Here is a 22249-nt window from a genome sequence, read left to right as displayed (position 1 = left end):
TGGCTGTTTCCTGAGAACACTGATTTTTCTCTCCAGCGACTGTTGTTTCTTAAACACTGCTGCTGCTGCTACTGCTGCTAAGTCTCAAACACTACTGGTTCTAAAATATTTAGAGGAGAAAAAGATCAGAAAGGTGCAATGTCTGAGCAGGGAGGAGACAAGAACTGTGAGCCCCAAGGTAAAACAGCTTCACTTATGAGAAGGCAGCAGCATCTGAATTAGGGGTCTCTGAAAGTTGGGGTTTCTGGCTTGGGGTCCACAGAGGTCTTTTCCCCAGGGCTGAATGACGAAATCTAGGGCAGGAGATATGGAAGCTTGATTCCTTGATTCACCAGGACCAAAATATAGAAAGGTTTTTGAGCCCAGGTTGGAACCACGCCCTTGGGTTTGGGCTCCTGCCTGACACATAGGGAAAGTCACTCAACCTCTGGATGAACTTCCAGCCCCACCCATCACCAAGCCTTTTGGGTCTCCACTAACATGTTTTCCCTCAGATTTTCTTAGCTTCATCTCTTTCCAACTATTCCCAGTCCCCCGGCTTTGGGTCTATCTCCTGCTTCTCATCCCTGGCCCTGGCCTCCTGCACCTGCCATAGAACCAGTCCCCCAACTCTGGGCAATTCTTACACCCTTATCATTCCACCCACCCAAGCCAAACCACTGAGCTGAGATCCAAGACACCTGTCCCTTCTGGGCAGTGTGGTGAAAGGATACAGGAGGGACTAGACAGCACGATGGTGAGGCTAGGAGAGGAGACAGCAGAGAGCGAGGGTTTTGTAGTTCTGCATGTAACAGGAGCAGCATAGTGAGAGAGGAAATAAAGAGGAATGGGACTGGGACTTCCCTGGTGGTCGAGTGGCTAAGACTCTGCACTTCGAATATAAGGGACCTAGGTTTGACCCCTGATTGGGGGACTAGATCCCACATGCCGCGACTAGGAGTCTGAATGCTACAACTCAAAGGTCCGGCATGCAGCAAATAAATACATAAACATTACAAAACAGAAAGAGACTTGAGATGTTTGAATGTTTGACTACAGAATGAACTAATGAATGAACAAAAGGGGCATTGCCAAATCTCTAGTTGGAAAGTGTGATAAGGGAATTTCCCCTGGCAGGTGTGAGGAGGTTGCTAAAGGAAGCCAGCTGGCAGGGAGAAGATGTGCTCAGTTTCACAACTTGTTATGGGTGGTGTTGGCAGAGATTCCTGGAGAACTGACAAATATGAAAATGAACTCTTTGGTTCATAGTCATACCTGAACACATACACACACACACACACACACAGACCTGCATATCTGGCATGATCAACAATAAAAATATATAAGAAAAAAACATAAAAGAAAGAATATACATATTTAGGGGAAAATTCATACAAAAAGTAGTAAAACAGAACAGAATAAAATTTTAAAAGCAGAAAGGAACCCAAAGTGGTAAGCAATAGTAAGCAGTGCCTCTTTCTAAAAAAAAAAGTTTTTAATTTTTATTGAAGAATGGTTGATTTTTCCAATAGTCTAGTCATGTATGGACATGAGAGTTGGACCATAATGAAGGCTGAGTGCCAAAAAATTGATGCTGTTGAACTGTGGTGTTGGAGAAGACTCTTGAGAGTCCCTTGGATGGCAAGGAGATCAAACCAGTCAATCCTAAAGGAAATCAGTCCTGAATATTCATTAGAAGGACTGAGGCTGAGACTGAGGCTCCAATATTTTGGCCACCTGATGTGAAGAGCCGACTCATTAGAAAAAGCTCTGATGCTGGGAAAGATTAAAGGCAGGAGGAGAAGGGGATGACAGAGGATGAGATGGTTTGATGGTATCACTGACTCAATGGTGTTAGCTTTTTTTTTGGAGTTTGAGTAAGCTCCAAGAGATGGTGAAAGACAGGGAAGCCTGGCGTGCTGCAATCCATGGGGTTGCAAAGAGTCAGACATGACCGAACCACTGAACAACAATAGTTGATTTACAATGATAGTTTCAGGTATGAATCAGCAAAGTGAATCAGTTATACCCATGTATGTGTCCAATCTTTATCAGATTTTTTTCCCATGTAAGCCATTACAGAATATTTAGAGTTCCCTGTGCTATACAGTAGGGCCCTATATATTTTTAATATATATATATACATATTGTATATATATACAATGGACTCATTGTACATATAGATACACAATATATAGATTGTATATATACAAACACAATATACTCATTGTGTATGCTGCTGCTGCTGCTGTTAAGTTGTTTCAGTCATGTCCAACTCTGTGTGACCCCATAGACAGCAGCAGAACACTGGAGTGGGTTACCATTTCCTTCTCCAATGCATGAAAGTGAAAAGTGAAAGGGAAGTTGCTCAGTCATGTCTGACTCTTCGAGACCCCATGGACTGTAGCCTACGAGGCTCCTCTATCCATGGTATTTTCCAAGCAAGAGTACTGGAGTGGTGTGCCATTGCCTTCTCCTCATTGTGTATATATAGATATATATATACACAATATACTCATTGGAAAAGACCCTGGTGCTGGGAAGGATCAAAAGCAGGAGAAGGGGATGACAGAGGATGAGATGGTTGGATGGCATCACCGACTATATGGACATGAGTTGGAGCAAGCTTCAGGAGTTGGTGATAGACAGGGAAGCAGTGCCTACCAAGTATTTCTTCTTCTTTTTTTTTTTTTTTGGCTTACAAAGTGCTTTGATAGAGGCAAGCAGTCAGCGATTTCACCAAAAAAACAATGCTCTATAGGGCTTCCGTCTGTGGGGTCACACAGAGTCGGACATGACTGAAGTGACTTAGCAGCAGCAGCAGCATAGCAGGTACCCCCACCTCCAGGATCTAATTCCTGATGACCTGAAGTGGTTGTTGTTTAGTTATGAAGTCACGTCTGACTCTTTGCGACCCCATGGTCTAGTCCACCAGGCTCCTCTGTCCGTAGGATTCTCCAGGCAAGAACACTGGAATGGGTTGCCATTTCTTCCTCCAGGGGATCTTCCTGACCCAGGGATCGAACCTGTGTCTCCTGCATTGATAGGCTGAGCCACCGGGGAAGCCCATACTCTTCCAAGGTGGGCTTCTGCCTATATCTTGGTCTCACTTGCTTTAGGAAAAATGTCCTGGAGGGAGATCTCGTTGGGAGAGTATGTTGCCATGTGGAAGGTGCAGTGAATACCGGTGGTGGTGGAGTCAGAAGAGCTTGTTTTTCGGGGATTCTGCTGGAACTGGCTGGGAACCTTGACGTGCTGGCACTTGCCCAGCCCTCCCAGCTGGGGGACAGTATGTTCTGGGCGGATCCCTCCTCCTTTCTCTCCTCATTCCCACCCCAGACCTTAACATTATAGGCACATTCCTAAACTGAGTTCCCAAACCTGATGAGATCTCTCAGTCCAGATTATAGCGTGTGCCAGCCCCTCCCAGCTAACCCCAACTCATCTGACAGATGGTGGTCCAGGCTGCTGTTGAACTCTCCTCAAGCAGTAGGGTCTGTCCATGTCCAGAACACACTGTAAACATTTTAAAGTGTTGGAAATTCCTTGGAAGTCCAGCGGTTACGACTCCACAATTCCATTGCACGGGGCAGTGGTTCGATCCTGGGTCAGGGAACTAAGATCCCACAAGACACATGACTCAGCCAAAAAAAAGAAAACAGTTAAAAGTTTCAGATTCAGTGATAGCTTGGTCCAGTGAAAATACTGTCTGTGGCCTTTTGTAGCAAGGATAGCACATATTACTAGAAATAGAATTCTTTGTGTTACCTGTAATAGCCATTTTAAAACAAGTTATCAACTCTACTTCAATAACATTTTTTTTTTAATATTGGGAATGCTTGACTGTGAAAGTTGCCAAGATAAGCCTCCAATCACTGAAATCAAAGTTGACATCTTCTGAGTCGAACAGAAGGAAATTATCCCATCCAAGAAAATAGAATTGTTGTTAGGCCACCTGTTCCAGAAGCCCTATCGAAGGGCTTGGTTGAGCAGAAAGTACATTCACATCACGGAATCCACCAAGCAAGAGAGAGGTTGGAATGGGTGAATACCCAGCCAAAATAACATCTGTATGGTTTTGGATTAACAAGGTCATGTTCACATTTGTCAATGTTGCAGGAATATTTGCCTCCAAACCTAGCTCAAAACCCACACATTTTCCCCACTAAAAGGCAACCTCCCCCGCCTCCTTTCTGCTAGGAATGCCCTCATTCTGGCATTAGGCTGGGCGTGTGGGATCAAGAATAAGCCTATGCTGGCAATCCCCTGGTGGTCCAGTGGTTAGGATTCTGCACTTCCACTGCAGGGGAGATGGGTTTGACCCCTGGTCTGGGAACTAAGAACCTGAGTGCTCTGTTCACCCCACCTACCACCCTCCCCCCCAAAAAAACCATGAAACAAAACCCCACAAATATGTAGTATTGTTTTGAGCTTTTTTCAAACATGTAAAAGTCTTACTGTATGGAGAAGGAAATGGCAACCCACTCCACTATTCTTGCCTGGGAAATCCCATGGACAGAGGAGCCTGGCAGGCTACGTCCATGGGGTCGCAAAAGAATTGGACACAACTTAGTGATTAAACAAGACCATGCTAAAAATACTTTTAAGAGTAAAGGAAAAAAAAAAAAAAAGAGTCAAGAATATTTTCTTACTTCCATTGTTGCTTTAAAAATAGCATTAAAAATATAAAATTAATATGCCCAAACACTGTTAATAAAAGACAAAGTAACTAAAAGTTATAGATCCAGCACTTCTCTGAGACAAACATTATATATTGGCTTCTAATTTAAAATTGTTAATTTCATCAAACATGATTTGACTTTCGTTGGCCTTTTATAGTTTGCATAAAACAAAGTTGATTTTCAATTCTGTGATTTAGGTATTTTCCATATTGAGCAAATAATTAAATTTGAGCTTATATTTCAAAAAAGGTATTACCGTCAAGTCCCCCTGCAACTAGCTCCTTCGACTTCTAAGTGTACCCACAGCTAGCTCCTGGTCACTCATTTTACAGTCCAGTGAATAAATGTATCACATGTACTCTTCTCATATCTTGTGCTCGAGTCTCTCCAAAGCACACTCTAGGAGGTGAAAAGACCGACCTCAGTGCATACCCACGTCTTCTGTTTACTAGGTATTGACAAACACCCCTGCCAACGGTTGTACACTCCCACCAGCTGTGTATGACAGTTCCTAGCACTTGTTACAATGAGACTTTACCATTTTTGTCAAACTTTTGAGTACAAAATGGTATCTTATTTTTATTTCCCTGAGCTCTAGTGCAGCTGAGCTCTAAAAATTACCTGATCCTTTGCCTGTTTTTTTTTTTTTAATTGGACTAGATTTTCCTTATTGATTTGTAATTCTTTTAAATATTCTGGAATATTACTTGCTGTTACTTTTACCTTTATAAGGGGCTTTCCTGGTGGCTCTGTGGTAAAGAAGGTGCCTGCAATGCAGGAGACACAGGAGACTTGGGTTCGATCCCTGGGTCAAGAAGATGCCCTGGAGATGGGAATGGCAACCACTCTAGTATTCTTGCCTGGAGAATTCCATGGACCAAGGAGCTTGGTGGACTATAGTCCACAGGGTCGCAAAGGGTTGGACATGACTGACCTTCAGGTTTTCATACCTTTATAGGTATCTTCTCAAGGCCAAGCCTTCTCTTTTCACTTTTTAATGAGGTTCATTGGACTGATTTTTTAAGATTTTGAAAGTAACAACTGTACAGTTTGGTCACAGGTAATCTCTGGTTGGCCAGGTGTGTTCACCTCATTCCTAAACCCAGGCTTGTGATGCTGCCTTTCTTAGAATACTGCTTGAGGTCCTGGAAGAGGGACCAGAACTCAGCAAGGGCTCTCCAGGCCCAAGAAATAGCCCTGCTGGGAAGTGGCACCGTATCACTACCACTTACAACTTTCGGGGTAGCCTAGCCATGTGGCCCTCCCATTACAAGTCCAGAAAAACCAATCAAACCTTTTCATTTAAGCATTAATTTTTAATATAACCAGATGTACTGATTTGTGTTGTGTGACTTTTCCTATTGAGATTATTCATATACCATAGAATTCACCCACTTACTTGTAAAAACCATCACCACTGCCTAGTTCTAGATCATTGCATCATTTGAGAGAAATCCCAGGAGGATGTGGATCGCAGGGGAAGGTTATGCACGTTTGAGGGTAGGAGGCCTCTGGGAAATCTTTGTGCCTTCGTCTCAATTTCTGCTATGAACCTAAAACTGTCCTTTAAAAGAAAAATTGCCTTCCCCCTCCCCCCCAAAAAAGGAAAGTTGGGGACTTCCCTGGTGGTCCAGTGGTTAGTTAGGCAGTTTCACTGCTGGGACCTGGCTTCCATCCCTGATCGGAGAAAGATCCTACATGCCACAGGATATGGCCAAAAATAAAATTTTAAAAATAAAGGTGTTTTAGGCACTTCCCTGGTGGTCCAGTGGCTAGGAGTCTGTACTCCCAATACAGGGGGGACCTGGGTTTGATCCCTGGTAGGGGAACTAGATCCCATGTGCCGCAATTAAGATGCGGTGCAGCCAAGTAAAAAAATATATATATTTTTTAATGTTAAAAAAAAAAGTCCTGGTATCCACCTGTTTTGCAAACACTGCATGGACCCAATCTGACCCACTGACCAGAGTACTAGCTCTGGATCCTCCATCACAGACGTCCCTTTCACGATGGCAGAGTACACACCCTTCTTTATTCTCGAATCAAGGACCACACAGACACAGCCTTTCCATGGAAAAAACCCTCTTGTTTATTTGATTAAACAAAAATAAAATAAGCTGCATAGGAACAATTTTAAAGTCCAAAGAGACACCAACTTTGTTTTAAGGCTGCAGTAGCTGATACATCATCTCCTTGCTACCTTGTCCAGCCTCCTCTGTGGACCACAGCGATACATTCAGAAGCCTGTTAGCTAACACAGGAGTTTTTGAACACTTTCCCATCGGTTCTTCACCTGCTCATTGCCTGTCATGCCTGAGGCCTGCAGTGTATCATTTAAAAGTAAAACTCCAGAAGGGAGGAGGGAAAAAAAAAAACAAAACCCCACCCCAAACAAGAACCCACCTTAAAGGTCTGGGGAAAACCCTTCTCTTCCCCAGTTCTCCACTTAATGGACAGGATCCACACCACCGCTGCAATGCCCATTTTGAAAAGTGTCAAGAGGCAGTCAGCAACCAGGAGGGCTTGCAGCATAGGTTTCTGTGGCCCAGGCAGTTAGTCTGGTGGTGCATATTCCTTACACCATGTCTGCCTTGAACAAATTAAAAAAAAAAAAAAAAAAAAAACTTATCTTAGTCATTCTAATCTCAGGCAACATGCCCGTGTTAATTTCTCCAACTTTGCATTTGCTTTTCTCACAAAAACAAAAAAAACAACCCCTCAACCAAGCCATGTGTTCTACACTTTCAAATTTAAAGCATTTTGTTGACCGGGCATGACAGCTAATGGACAGTATTAAGCAAGATTCATTAAAAAAAAAACAAAACAAAAAAAAAAACCAACAACAAACACTAACCACCCTCCCACCCACCCGAATATACCTAACATGCTAGTTAAAAACAACATCCCTTGCCCACCCACCCTCTCACCTGCACTGAATTGAAGAAGAAGAAAAAAGAAAGAAATCTTACTGCCCTAAAAAACAAGAACATCCCAGAAATGTGAAAAATCTTCCTCTTGAAAAAGACAACTACACAGACTGCTAGAAACACAAAGAACTATTCCAGAGCTGGTTATTTAAAGAAGGTAAACACATTAACATTCAGTCAGTGTGCTCTGGGATAGAGCCTTAAGAAAAATACTACCTGAGCTTGCAAGTTAATACAATCATTAAAAGGAGGTCTACGACCATGTGGATACACAAAACTTTTAGAACCATTACTGGTTAAATGATGATGGAAAAACATCCCACCAGGCTGGCTTGTGAACCCGTAAGATCAGTTTTTAAAATAGGCATCATTGAGGTATTTCTTCACCATGACATCTTTAAAGCGAATGCGCAGTGACGACCGTGGTCTTCAGGACCCTCTCTTCCAAACTATAACAAAAACTGAAGCGAGGGGAGGAAGAGAGGGGGAGAGGCAATACAGTACTACCATGGTAATGTGCTTCTCAACTTTATCAAGTATTTAATCAACAAGCAAAGGAAAAGAACAACCCATCAAAGAATGTGTTACCTTTGGTAGGGGGGGAAAAAAATCAAACCCAGAACAAGAGTGACACACCCTTCACCATCACTGCTCAGTCAGACAGTGATTGCTGCAATGTCATGGTGAGGCATGCCTAGCTGGGTCCAGAAAGGGTATAAATACAATCATGAGGTCTAAAGGATGCTCATTCCCTTCCAATAGGTGATGTTTTCAACAACCAGACCCTTAGAATTGCTCCTAAAAGGCTGTATTTGTAGACATTCAAAATACAGATAAAATATTTTTTCTCTTGAAGAGAAAAAAAGTAAAAGAAAGACCTAAAGGTCTTCATTTGCAGTTAAGTCCTCAAACAGGTCAGATGTACTCATGGTTTCAGAACACTGAGCAACGTGCTAACGGTGTGCATTGTTAACTCCTGGTGGGGGAAAAAGCCAGATTGGTAAGAAATATTTGGGTTTAAGGACTCTGTTCTGCATGAGTATAGGAAGATTTGGTTTCCAGGTTTCTTTTTCAAGGTTGGTCCAAGTTTCTCCTGGGAGAAGTCAGTTCTGGAATTAATGAAAGCATTTTCTTCTCGAGGTAGCTCCCTGCTCCCACCCACTCCCGGTGGATTAATACTATCCAGAGACCCCGTCAGATGCCAGTGTGAGGTAGATGACTTTTTGCCAAAAGTGAGGTAGAAAGGAAACAAAAGCAGACGGTGTGGAGTGGAGTGGGTGGGTGGATGTGTTTTTGTGTCTGTCTGTGTTTTATGTCCCGGCCTGCAAACAGCCAGAGAAGATTGGGAGGGCCAGGTTCTGCGATTCCACCACACGCAAGTATTAAGACTTTTTATACAGCCCCAGACTGTTGGAAACTCAGTAAGAGTGATGTCTTAAATAAATACTTTTTGGCACCATCGGATTTTTTTCTTTTTTTAACAGAAAAAAACAAAACACAAAACCATCCTATAACTTTGGCATATCTTTCGCTATCTACCAGGACACAGCAGTCTTAAGATCTTCAGAGAGGAAGACACACAGAAGGCAGTAAGACTTCCCTCCTCTAATCATTAAGCTTTGGCTTAACTAGAATAAAGCAGATGGAGCCAATCTCACGGTCTTCTCTTACAACCGCATTTCAAAGTGCCTTCGATTCTGGCAACTTGTTTTTGGCCCAGCGTGTAATTTAGATTTTGTTTATGGTACCCTAGTCTTGTGATTCCCCAAATTAAGTTAGACTTAAAAGGGTTCTGTCAATCAAAGAGTCAGTGGACTTGGGGTCCTGTCTGGGCCACTGGGCTCCAGCCAACTTGAGTGCCACCTGCCAGCCACCACACAGCACAGGCTGAGATAGTACTGCTTCTCGTGACCAAATTCACACAGGAATTACTAGGTTGGCCAAAAAGTTCATTTGGGTTTTTCCATCACACCTTATGGAAAAACCCCAGCAAACTTTTTGGCCAACCCAGTATTCAAAAAAACAAACAAACAAACAAAAAAAACACCCACACAAAACAAACCCAAACACCAGTAATACTTTTGAAATGTCAAGTTGGTGTCCACCAAAAGTGGTTTGCCTCTGTGGGTTGTTTGGATTTCCTTTAGCCATTGCAATATTTAAACCTGTACATCTAAATCCAATTGGCATCTCAAACCATATACTGACCCCATCCCATCCCCTGACCAGATCGGACATACACAGGGATTACTGTCTCAGCATCACATTCCTGAACAGAAACATTTTATCCTCCTCCCTCACAGCACCCAGCAACCTATCTTCACACCACGTTAAGGACTCCTGCTCTGACCCAATTCCTGCTGCCCTGGTGTCACACCTCCTAAGGGGCGGGAGACCTGCACTGGTACACACTTATTGTGAACAGCCTCACTCGTTCTAGGGAGCTCCAAAGGCTAGCCTTTCTCATGACTCTTTGATCCGGAGCATTCCACACTGTCCAAGAAGCACACCCCGAGTGCTTTGCACCAATCCCTTGTGGGTCAGGAGTCAATCGGGAGCAGCCGCAGATGGCAGTGTTTTACAAACAAAAGCTTCCCAAGTGTGAGCATGTTTCTCGAATGGTGGTGATGCACAATCCTAGGCGCAGGCAAGGTAAGGAGATGTATCTTTTACAAAGAGTGAAGAGGCTGCGTCACCCACCCTCCATGCTCGTTTCAAGGAGGGGGCCTGTTTGCTTTAAGCCTGCACACTGGACAGTCGATTAATGAAGCTCTGGTCATTTCAGCCACGTGTGGAAACCCTGGATTCACAACCAGATCCACAGATAAACTTTCAAGAAGCAGCCTTAGTTACTGCTACTCTCTCACTCAGGTCCCAATACTTCCCCACAAATGGGGAGACTGGGAAGCAGAAGTGAGAGTGAAGATGATGAAGCCAAAGACAGACTAACCGAAGGTAGTGACTTCAACAACTCAGCCTAACCATAATCACGACCTGAGTTTCAGAGAACATTTGAAAGAATTTTCAAGATCCACTCCCCCTCCCCAGCTAAAAAAAGAAAAATTAAGCATTTAAAATCAGTTGTCTTTGGTGATTATTTGGGGGAGCAGGACCAAGAGGAGGACGATCAGCACCAAGTTATTCCAAAATTTAAAAAAAAAAAAAGCTTAATTACATGTGCTCTTTACCAGTCAAAGAACTGAGAAGTTAGGGACAACATAAAAGACAACCGAATAGGAATCAGAGGGGAATTCACTATTAGGGAATCACTATTAAATTCTTCAATAAAAGAAGAGGCGCTTTTACCGAACAAAGTCTCCTGACACCTCCCTACCCAGCAACACTGCATCTGGGTGATGGGAATTTGAAGCTGCTTTCCAGTTTGGGGGTCTTTCATTGCATGTGGTTCTCCTTTATGGAACGAGGTTTTCCCCATTTTGGTCACTTAGAGACCCCAGAGCTAAAGCAATGGGAAGAGACGGGGGACCGCAACATCGTGAATGTCCCAAAAAGCTGGATAGGAAAAGCTATTTGATTGGCTGGCTACACTGTTTCCCATCATCTCCTTTTCTTCAAGAGTTGTTCCGTTTGTTATTCTGTTTGTTAAAAACCCTAGCCATACTGCAAGAGGAATTTCTCTTCAGTACAGGGCCAGACACCGATCTGTTAGGGGACAGATCCTATTCAACACTGCATCCAGGCGCACCTCCCTCTCTTGGAGCCCCTCTGAAATTTGGTTCTCACTTTAGTTATTTCCGAGACGGCCAAGGCTCAGAAGCGCGAGGCTCTGCACCCCAGTCCAACCCCTGACAAACCCACCCTGTAAAGTGGCAGATGCCATCTCATGGTTCCGCAGCTGGGGAGACTGGCTTCCTACATCTTCCTTCTTTGGTTGAACAAGAGGTATTCTGTCCTATACGTTGTTCAGGTTGGGGCGATTTTGGCTTACAACCCTTTACATTCAAAGGCCTTTGCAGGGAAAACGAACCACCCACCGTGGCTCAGGAGCAGACTGCTCTGTGAAGGTGAGCTGAGGAGAGGGTGTGGGAGCAGGCTGTTCCTACTTCACTTGCAAACATCCCATCTCCCTGAACTTCCAAAGCAGAAAAAAATTGTGCTTTTAAAACAAAAGTTGATTCCTTTGCCTACTTATCTTAGGAGGAGAAATGCCTAGTGTTCAGAGAACCACAATCAACCGCAGTCTGGGGGTCCCTCGCCTGTGTCTCACGCTCTCTGCTGACCAACTCAGCACATGCACACCACCCACTCGCGTCCACGCTCCAGTCCATGCCTGAAAATCCTCATTCTTAGAAAGAGGTGACTTTTCTTCTTCCTTCAAACGTATTCTCTATAACCAACAGCAAACGAAAAATCACTTAACTTCTGAGAATACTTTTAATCAAAAAGCCTGAACTACATCTATTTATCAGAAACCAAAGTGTGAGAGGAAAGTTCTTTGGGAGGTGGTATAGCATTTTTAGTTTTGCTATTTTGGTGTAAGGTGGTTGCACTCTCTCACACACACACACATACACACACCCCCTCCCTCAGAAGAAATAAAGACTGCATACCCTAAAACAGGAATGGTCAGCTTTTCTCGGCTAGCAAGCCACAGCCACATCTTCTAGGAGTAAGAAAACATGCTGATGTTGAACAGGATGAGAAACACACTGAGGTATAAAAGGAGAACACAGGAAAGTTCTCTGTTGCAGCATTAAAAAAAAAAAATAAAGAAAAAAAAGGAAAAAAAAAAAAAGATTTTTCCCAGAAAGATCAAGATCACACAATACAACCTAACCCCATAAACACAGTATTCTTAAGAACACAAATACTCTACAATTAAGAATCTTAAATCCTATTTTTCCATGTTTTATAGTTTTTTTTGTTTTTTTCTTTTCACTTAGTAGTTTTCTCATGTTTCCTTGGCTCAATCTACAGAATGCACCCCACCGCACACATCCAGTGCCCCCCACCAGCCACAGAGATGCTAGTGCGTGTCACACCCCATGAAGGAGGGAGGGATACCCCCACTGAGCGAGTGCGGGAGGAGGCAGAGGGCCTGTCGGAGAAGGAAATGTAAAAGGTTTCTGAGGTAGATAGAGATATCACTTCACAGGCTCAATCCCTGCAGAAAAGATAAGTACATTCATCTGTAAAAAAATAAAGATGAGGTAGGATGTAAGCAATGTTGTACTTTTCTTGTTGTCTTTCAAACAAAAGCAAAAAAAAAAAAAAAAAAAAAAAAAAAATTTTTTTTTCCCTGAGACAGTTTCCTCTTTGAAATTCAAAAGGGGGGGAAAGAGACAGAGAGGAGAGATGGATACACGTGCACCCCAAACACAGAAGCCCAGGAAATGTGATTAGAAGATGAGGATTCGATTGTTGCCGAAGTCCACCACGACGATCATCCCGTCCGGCGTGACCGCGATGCCGGAGGGCCGGTCCATCTGCCCGAAGCCACTGCCCTGGGCGCCGAACTTGCACAGGAAGCTGCCGTTGGACTCGAACATCTGCACTCGGTGGTTCCTGGAGTCGGCCACGATGATGCGCCCCTCCTGATCCACAGCCACGCCCTGCGGCCGCAGGAACTGCCCGTTGCCCGTGCCCTCGGAGCCCAGGAAGCGGGCCGACTGGCAGTCCGGATGGATGACCAGGAGCCGGTGGTTGTTGAAGTCGGTGACCACCAAGTGGCCCTCGTGGTTGAAAGCCACGCCCCGCGGGGAGTCAAAGTGCTTCCAGAGAGCCCCCTCGAAGCCGTACTTATTCAGGAAGACCCCGTCGGGCCCGAACAGCTGGATGCGGTGGTTCCGCGTGTCTGAGACCAAGATCTTGCCCTCGGAATTCACCGCCACGTCCCAGGGGTAGTTGAACTGCCCGTTCTTGGTGCCCTTCTCCCCGAACTTGAGGAGGAACTGGCCCTCGAAGGTGAAGATCTGGATGCGATGATTGTCCTTGTCGGCCACCACGATCCTGCGGGAGGCATCGCAGGCCACCCCGGCAGGCCTGTCGAACTGCCCCGGCCGGGAGCCCAGCGTGCCGAACTTGTGGTGGAAGGCGCCGCACGGCTTGAACACCTGGATGCGGTTGTTGCTGCGGTCGGCCACCACGATGTAGCCCTCCTTGTCCACGCTCACGCCCCATGGGCGGCAGAGCTTGCCGTCGCTGTCACCCTCGCTGCCAAAGCTCAGGCCAGGGAGCCCAATGCCCACGTAGCTGCGGCCAGACTTGACTACCACCTTGAAGGGGCTGTTCTCGATGTGCTGGTTGCACAGGGTGACCGACACCAAATGCTCCCCCTCCAGCTGCGGCCGGTAGCTCACCACGTATGTCCCGTTCTGCTGGTCGCTCACCTCCGCACCAAACAGGTTGCCATCGGGGCCCAGGACCACGGCCGACATAAGGTCACCCCCCGACAGCCGTGGCTCCCCGTCATGGTCGTAGCCGATGACGGTGAAGGAGGCCACCTTTCCCTGCAGGGCCCGCTTGAGGCCATCGCCCGTGGCCTTGGTGAGCGGCGCGAAGGCCCCGCTGCTGACGAAGCCGAAGGACTTGATGGCAAGATACAGGGCCTGGTCGGGGGGTGTGAACATGACCCGGTCGTCCTCCTGGGGCTGCAGGAGACTGCGGACGGTCTTGAGCTCCTGTACCTGGGCCAGCATGCGGTCCCGGGCCAGCAGGATGTCCAGCGCCCGGCCCTCCTCCAGGACCTGCTGGACGGCGCTGATGGTGCTCTCCAGCTTGTTCAGGTTCTGCCGCAGCTTCTCCACCTGCAGGTACAGTGACTTGGCCTTCACCTGGCGGATCTTCTCTACCTGGAGGGAAAGGTGAGAGCCAGAAAAGAGGACATGGAGGCTCAGAAGACAGACAGAAAGCAATTCATCAGCTGACAGACTCACACACCGAGGGAAACCTCAAACTGAGGTTTGAGTCTGCAGAAATGACTGGCCTCCACGCCCCCAGCATAGCAAAATGCAAAGACAGAGGAAGGCGAGGGAACTTTCCCTGGTCAGAGGCGATGACTACAGAGACCTGATGGCTAAATGCAATGACTAATCCTGGACTGAGAAAATGCTACTATTGAACCCATTACAGGTGGGACTTCCCTGGTGGTCCAGTGGTTACGACTCTGCGCTTCCATCGCAGAGGGTGCAGGGTCCATCCCTGGTCAGGGAACAAAGATCCCACATGCCTGGTGGTGTGGCTGAAAAACACCAGTAACAAAAAAACTACTATTGGTGAAATGTGACCGCGGACTAAACTCAAGATTTGAAACTAGTGTAGTATCAAGACTAAACTTCCTGGTTTTGATTAAGAGAATGTCCTTGCTCAGAGGAAATGCACATTTAGTTGTAAAGGTGCCGAGTTGCCAACATTCCAACTTACTCTCAAACTGCAGGCATGTGTGCACACATATACACACACACACACATACATACACATACAATGATGAAAATGGAACAAGATGTAAATCACCGGTGAATCTGGATCATGCATACATGGCGTTCTTTTATTATCCCTGCAACTTTTCTCTAAGCTAGAAATTAGGGACTTCCCCCTGGTGGTCCAGTGGCTAAGACTCCATGCTCCCAATGCAGGAGGCCCAGGTTCAATTCCTAGTCAGGGAACTGGATTACACATGCTGCACCCAAGAGTTCACATGCCACAGCTCAAGATCCCATGTGCTCCAATGAAGGCCAGTGCAGTCGAATAAACAAAATATTTTTTAAAAAATTTGAAGTGAGAGTTGCTCAGTCATGTCTGACTTGTTGCAACCATGTGGACTATACAGTCCATGGAATTCTCCAGGCCAGAATACTGGAGTGGGCAGCCTTTCCCTTCTCCAGGGGATCTTCCCAACCCAGGGATCGAAGCCAGGTCTCCCACACTGCAGGCAGATTCTTTACCAACCAAGCTATCAGGGAAGCCTCTTAAAAATTAAATAAAAGTTAAAAACAGCCATGGGACAGATGTAGACATTTCCTGAGCAGCTCCGCTGCACCAGGTGCTAGAGATACACGCGGCCAACAGAAAACACGGGCCTCACCCCACTGAGCTTGTAATTTGAAAAGACAGATACTAAGCAAGCAACGAAAGACAAAAAGAATAATTAAGACAGTGCTAGGGGTTAGAGGGTAGACACAGAGTGTGATGGAGACTCACGAGGGAGGTCTGTCTTAGAGGAGGGACATATAGCCTTGAAGGTGGAGAGTAAAGTGGCAGACATGGGACCAGAGGCCGGGCGGACTGCCCAACGGACTGGAGTGCAAAGCTGAATCCCAACAGACTGAATCTTCTACACAAGGGCCGGAAGTCTCTTGAAGGTTATTTCTCTCTGTCTCTTTCTCAACATACGTACACACACAATCAGTGGAAGAACACTTTGTGTGTGGAGGGAATATAAGGAAGGATTTGGTGAGCATCTAATTCCAGATTACAAACTAATCCCCCCTCTGTCCCCCATCCTGTTTTTCTCTGTTCACAGGTTTTAGAGATTTTCAACAGGGAGTCTAAAAGGCCCCACACCCCAAATCTGGAGACACTGCCTTTTTTGGCAACCGCTGGCTTGGATTATCTCCAAAGGGGCCTCTAACCCTAAAATGCTGCAGGATGTAAAAACATGGCTTCTGTCCTGTTTCTGAGGTTCCCAAACCACACTATTAGGGATCATGGGATTTCTGTTTGATGAAACAGCCGTCTCTCCATTCTTTCACATGAAATAACTTGAGATTCCTCTAAGTTTAAGTGTTTTGCTCCGTGAAGAGAACAAACCAGCCGCCCGGCTAGTCTGCACTGTTCTGCAGAGAGGACCGTGACTTCTGAGTGCCTAACTGATCTGAAAGCCACAGAGTGTCTATTTTAGAATAAGGGTTCACTGGTAGAAGGGCTGGATTTAATCCGATTTTCCCTTGCGGGGTGGATAACATGATTCTGAACCCAATTCCTGCACATTCATCTGTCCACTCTGGAAGGACGTGCGTGCAGAGAGGCCCAGGTGGGCACCAAAGAGAAGCCATATCCTCTGTCGTCACTCTGGACCATATCTCTGGGCCTCGGTTCTGATCCCTCAACTGTGTGGCTGGAAATGTGTAAGCCACAAGAAAGGAGGTGCATCCAGACATGTAAAACTGGGTCACCCAGCACTCAAGTATCTTCAATAACCAAGAGACACAAAAAGAAAACATTATACAAAGGTGCCCAGGCAGGGACAGGCAGGAGGGAGCAGAAAACTTCGTAATTAGTGGAGAAGGCGGACTCCCCAGGATCTGGGGCAAGGCACTCCAGCAGAGAGCAAAGATGAATGGGACTGCTGTGTGTCCAGAATGGGCAAGCTGATTTTGGGTCATCCAAGAGTGAGTTTTTAGGCAAGTAAACAAGAAGCTGCTTACATGAAGAAGAGACAGACTCTGCTTCCCAATCTGCTTCTCCTATGGTAAAGTGCGTGCTCTCTAGTGCTCCTGAAAGAGCACTGCCCTGAGAGGGAGGAGGATGCAAGTTGGGCCCACCAGAGGGAGGGGAACTAAGGTGAGGTCTGCAGAAACCCCCGCACACAAAGGCCTTTTCATCCACAAATCCAGAAGAGCAAGTTTGTGGCAGAGTTCACCACAGAGCTCTCAGGTTGCAAGAAGGGGGCCTCTTTCGGTTATAATTAACATTCGTGGGTGGCATGGGACCAGCAGACTGGGGGGACATCAGAGTGTCTGAAAACTGTGGCAAGCCCACAGAGGTGCCCGAATAAACCGTGTGAATGAACTCTTGGCCCGTTTCTACCTGAGGACTCTCCTGCCAAGAGGGAGCGGGGAGCCATATTCCTTGAGAGACCCGAGAAGGCAGAAAGCAGACAGGGAGGGGCAATGCAGAAGCCAACGCAGCCTTCCAAAAGGCCGGCACAATTCACTGTATTAGGGCATAGGAAATTGACAAGGATCATTTTCAGAAATCAAGAAGCCGTCAGACTGCCCGAGTAGCCCAGCGGATAGGCATCTGCCTGCCAATGCAGGGGACATGGGTTCAATCCCTGATCCAGGATGATCTCACGTGCCTTGGGGCACTAAGCCCATGCACCACCGCTACTCAGCCCAGGTCTAGAGCCCACGAGCTCCAACTACTGAATTCAGACCGTGTGCCTCCAGACTGTGCTCCGTAACAAAACAAATCCCCAAACTGCAGAGAAGAGTAGCGCCCCTCGCCACACACAACTAGAGGAAGCCCCTGAGCAGCAATGAAGATCAAGTGCAACCAAAACCAAATAATTTTAAAAAGAAAATCAAAATGCAATGAGCCAAACAAGCACCACACACCCAAGTACACCCATTTACATAAGCTCTGCATAGTCTTTGCTGGCACCTTTTTTCAATTTTTTTCTGGCTGTGCCAAATGACACGTGGGATCTTAGTTCCCCAACCAGGAATGGAACCCGAGCCCCTTGCATTGGAAGCACAGTCTTAACCAGCGGACCACCAGTGAAGTCCCTGCGTAGTTGTCGTTGTGTGTTCTGAGATGGTGACTGGTTCCAGTTGAACTGGCATGAGGCACTGGAGCCTCTCAGGCCTCCTGCCCTTTTCTTCCTGGGCAAGGGTGGAAAATCTGACAAGAAAATGCTGCTGGGGACGTGGGTGGGGCGAGTCATCTCTCCAGCTGATGTTATCTAAACAGCACACCAGCGGGCTCTGCGCTCCTTCCTGCTCCAACAGGAAGAAAAGGGCACACACATTCACTGCCCCCACACGGAAAACTGGCTTTCCACAAGGGGTCAGGAAGTCCCACCAGCCAGGGCACCAAAACTAAGGATGTGTCCAAGCAGCCTGCTTTCCTGATGGCAGCCTCCACTGTACTCTCTCTCTGCCTAGAATTTTGTTATGTCTGCAATAGAAAACCCGAGCCTCCTGGGACTCCCCCTGGTGGTCCAGTGGTTAGGACTCGCACTCCGAGGGCTACCCCTGTAGGGGGTGCGGCTTCCATCCCTGGTTGGGGAATTAAGATCCCACATGCCCCCCCAAAAAAGTGTCATGAAAACCCAAGACTCCATCCAATCTCAGGGACCTGACTACTTCTGAAAAGGAGTCTTTCTGCTCAGAGGGCACCAGCAACGTCTAGACACGCCTGCATCTTTGTGCGAGAAAGAAATGGCAACCCAGTCCAGTGTTCTTGCCTGGAAAATCCCAGGGACAGGGGGAGCCTGGTGGGCTGCCATCTATGGGGTCGCACAGAGTCGGACACGACTGAAGCGACTTAGCAGCAGCAGCATCTTTCTGCAGACTATTCGAAAGTCCGAGCCAGGGTCCAGGGGACAATATTAGAACACTCACTGTCCCGCTGTGGCTCACAGAGGACATGTGGCCACCGAGCTGGCCCAGGGTGGGGTGGGGCGCCCCCAGTTACCTTCCACAGCAGCTCACACTCCCGCTCCTCCAGGGCCTTCTTGTGTCTCGCAGTCACAGCTTTGACCTCCGACTGCACCACCTTCGCCTTCATCTCCACCTGCTCTGCCACCGTCTGGGCCTGCTCGATGCTCAGCTGGAAAACCAAAAGCAATCTCAGAGCACGACAAAGACCTTCACTCCCCACAGGCAACTCTTAAGGCTGCTTCTCTTCAGCCCTGAAAAATGAATGCCATGGGCCCCCACCCAGGCCTCATGGTCCCCATCCTTGGAAAGAGAGCGGGTGTTGGGAGAAAGAAGGGATTCTGTCTGACATGTAACTGGAGGAGCTGCTGGGCAAGGGCTGGGCTTCTTTGTATGAGAAATGGCAGCTCCACAGTGAATGTCAGGATTTTTAAAGAGATACTCCGACACAGTGGACACTGCAGCTGGGTTCCAGCCCAAAACTGGGGACTCAGGGCCAGATGTGAACTATATGACTCCAGGCACACGAGTGACTTCCCACAGGCTTTCCGGCCCGGGTCCCTACCTGGGGGAAACCCCGAAGGCCAAGCATGTCCCTGGAGGGAGGCATGCCACAGGCTACAGCCCAGTTCAGAAGCAACGCCAAGTGCAAACTGGGAACGGTGTTGCACCCACCTGAGAAGCCACACCTGGCCAGATATAGCTTGCCAGAGCCCATCCCTGCCCCCGCCACGCCCCCACCCTGTACCACCAGCCCCCAGTAAATCAGCCCGTTTAATCAGACGTAGTATTGCTCATAAAAAATTAATCCAGACAGAAGGCCTGGTGTTTTCATGAATATTACATGATGCGTGTTGAGAAGCCACAAGGATTGGAGATACTGAGGTATTAAATCAGGGATTCCAAACCAACTGCTGTGGCCCAGATTAGGAGGAAACCAGGGACGCCTTAAGGGTCTGGATCCTGCCTGGGCTCAGCAATCAGCTGCAGGTGAGCAGTCAACCGTGTGCCTGGCACAGGAGGCTTTCTGGGACATGGAACGCATCCATGGCCGGCACCCGTCCTGGGTAAGCCAGGCTGGATGGCTGTCCTGGGGCTCAGAAACCCAGGTTCATTCAGATCCCAACTCCCCCTCCTACTAGTTTCTAAGGTCTCAGACGTGTTCCTGGCCTTCTCCAACTTTGGGGTGAACGTGAGAAAAACGCAGAACAATACTTGGCAAGAGCTGGGTCCAGACCCTGGCCTGGAGTCAAATATGGCTATTATTAACAGTGCCTAGCTGTTAAGCCCCTGCAACAAAGGCGCAACCATCCTCTCCCTTCACCTCACTTAGCCACATCATACAAGTAAGTAGGCCTATTCATACCTCCTCCCTTGAGACGTGATCCCACGAGAGACACTCAGCACATGCAACATGGTGCGGTCACCACCACCATCTGGCTCCAGAGCACCATCCTCACCCAAAAAGAAGCATCCACGCCCATGAAGCAGTCGTTCGCCATCCCCTCCTCTCCCCCAGGGCATCCAACACCTACTGTCTCTATAGGTCTGTTTATTCTGGTATTTCAGACAAATGGAATCAAACAATACACGACCAACCTTATTTTCAGGACCATGCTCTCAGCTAATCAGTTGTGACAAGGGCTTCCCTGGTGGCTTAGCAGTACAGAATCTTCAGGGGACGTGGGTTCAATCCCTGGGTCAAGAAGATGCCCAGAAGAAGGGGATGGAAACCCACTCTAGTATTCTTGCCAGGGAATTCCCTGGTGGAGTACAGTCCATGGGGTCGAAAAACAATCAGACAACAACTTAAGAAACTAAACAACAAGAATCAGCTAAAATTCATTCAGTCACTTATAATCGAGACCCCTAACGGACCACCCTTCACGCTCAGTTGGAAGACACATTAATGGCATGGAAACTCCATGCAGCTGCCCCCAAACCAGACATAGTAAACATCCCCAGGAGGCCTAAGGACCCACTGAGTGGATGGGAGCTGGTACCTGGCTGATCTGAATGCCTCATAGGCTATCCATGGCCTGGAATGGCTTTCACCTCCAAAGTCACCCCAAAATTCCAAACCTCAGCTCAGCTGTCACTTCCTTCATTAAAATTGGAAGTAAAGAACACCCACCCATGACTGCAGTGGGTTAAACACCATCCTGCCGAAATTCAGATGTGCCTGAAACTGCAGGAAATGACTTAACTTGGAAATAAGGTCTTTGCAAATGTTACTGTTTAAGATGAGGTCACAGCAGACTAGCCTGAGTCCTAAATCCAATGACTCTTACCATACAGGGCTGGGGGAAGGTGAAAAGTCAAAGAGTCAGTCGCTCAGTCGTGCCCGACTCTTTGTAAGCCCACAGACTGTAGCCCGCCAGGCTCCTGTCAATGGAATTCTGCAGGCAAGAATAATGGAGTGGGTTGCCATTGCCTTCTCTAGGGGATCTTTCCAACCCAGGGATCGAACTTGGGTCTCCACCTTTGCGGGCAGATTCTTTACCGTCTGAGCCACCAGGGAGGCTCAGAGGGCCGTGGGTGGACACAGGAAGAAGCTGGAAGTGATGCAGGTAAAGTCAAGGCAGGAAGAAGCAAGACAAAGTTCTTCCCTAAAGTCTTTACAAGGAGCACAGCCTTAGTGATATCTTGGTTTCTGACTTAGATTCTCCAGAACCCCGAAAAAATAAACTCCTATTGCTATAAGTCACCCGGTTTATAGCAGCGCAAGGAAACTAATACAGCAGCCGACAAGCTGAAATAGATGGATGTATCCAAATTACTCCAAAGAGAAAAAGTTACCCCAAAGAGAAAAAGTTAAGACTGACCAATCAAGTGAGTGTGTGTATGAGCAGAGATATAACAGAGTCACTAGCTTTCAAAACATCTCAGGTTTGTCAGTCGGGACTGATTGAGAAAAAGAGAAACCTCACTCGACATTTAAATAGAGACTATTTAATGCAAGGAATTCGGTTGTATAGGAAGTGGAGACCTGCTAAGGCAAAGGGCACCCTGAGGACTGAGAGAGTAACTTCAGTCAGACACCAAGGGGTGGTGTCTGAGAACAAAGAAAAGTAGGGGTTACTGGGACCCAGAAGTGTGGGGAGGGACACCCCAGGGCCCAGCTCACTCTGGGAGTAGCAACAGCTGGGAACTGGAACCAACTTCTGCTGCCAGGAGGGGAAAAGAGCTGCTGATGAGAACAGGAAGTCAAAAGGAAGAAACAAGGGCCTTTCTCCCACTTCTAGATAATGCTGTTTGAAACACTGCAGCCCCTGCCTCAGATGGCACGACCACGAAAGGGCGGGTTGGCACACCAGTA

The 22249-nt window shown here is 47.2% G+C and overlaps 1 protein-coding gene across 1 annotated transcript in view; it reads right to left on the bottom strand.

The window, feature by feature from the left end:
• Positions 1–11794: 11794 nt before the first annotated feature.
• The window catches only part of TRIM71 (tripartite motif containing 71), a 63089-nt gene continuing 52634 nt past the window's right edge, over positions 11795–22249 (bottom strand). Inside the window, exons 3-4 of the mRNA XM_055558325.1 lie at positions 18968–19102; positions 11795–14400 (exon numbers count right to left, since the gene is read on the bottom strand). Coding sequence (XP_055414300.1) covers positions 12949–14400; positions 18968–19102 — 1587 coding nt within the window. The 3' untranslated portion in view covers positions 11795–12948. The remainder of the gene's footprint in view (positions 14401–18967; positions 19103–22249) is intronic.

The sequence above is a fragment of the Bubalus kerabau genome, chromosome 20 (genome assembly GCF_029407905.1).
Source record: "Bubalus kerabau isolate K-KA32 ecotype Philippines breed swamp buffalo chromosome 20, PCC_UOA_SB_1v2, whole genome shotgun sequence".
Taxonomy (NCBI): domain Eukaryota; kingdom Metazoa; phylum Chordata; class Mammalia; order Artiodactyla; family Bovidae; genus Bubalus; species Bubalus kerabau.
Note: the sequence above shows the minus strand (reverse complement) of the source record. Positions and strands in the feature narration are given on the sequence as shown.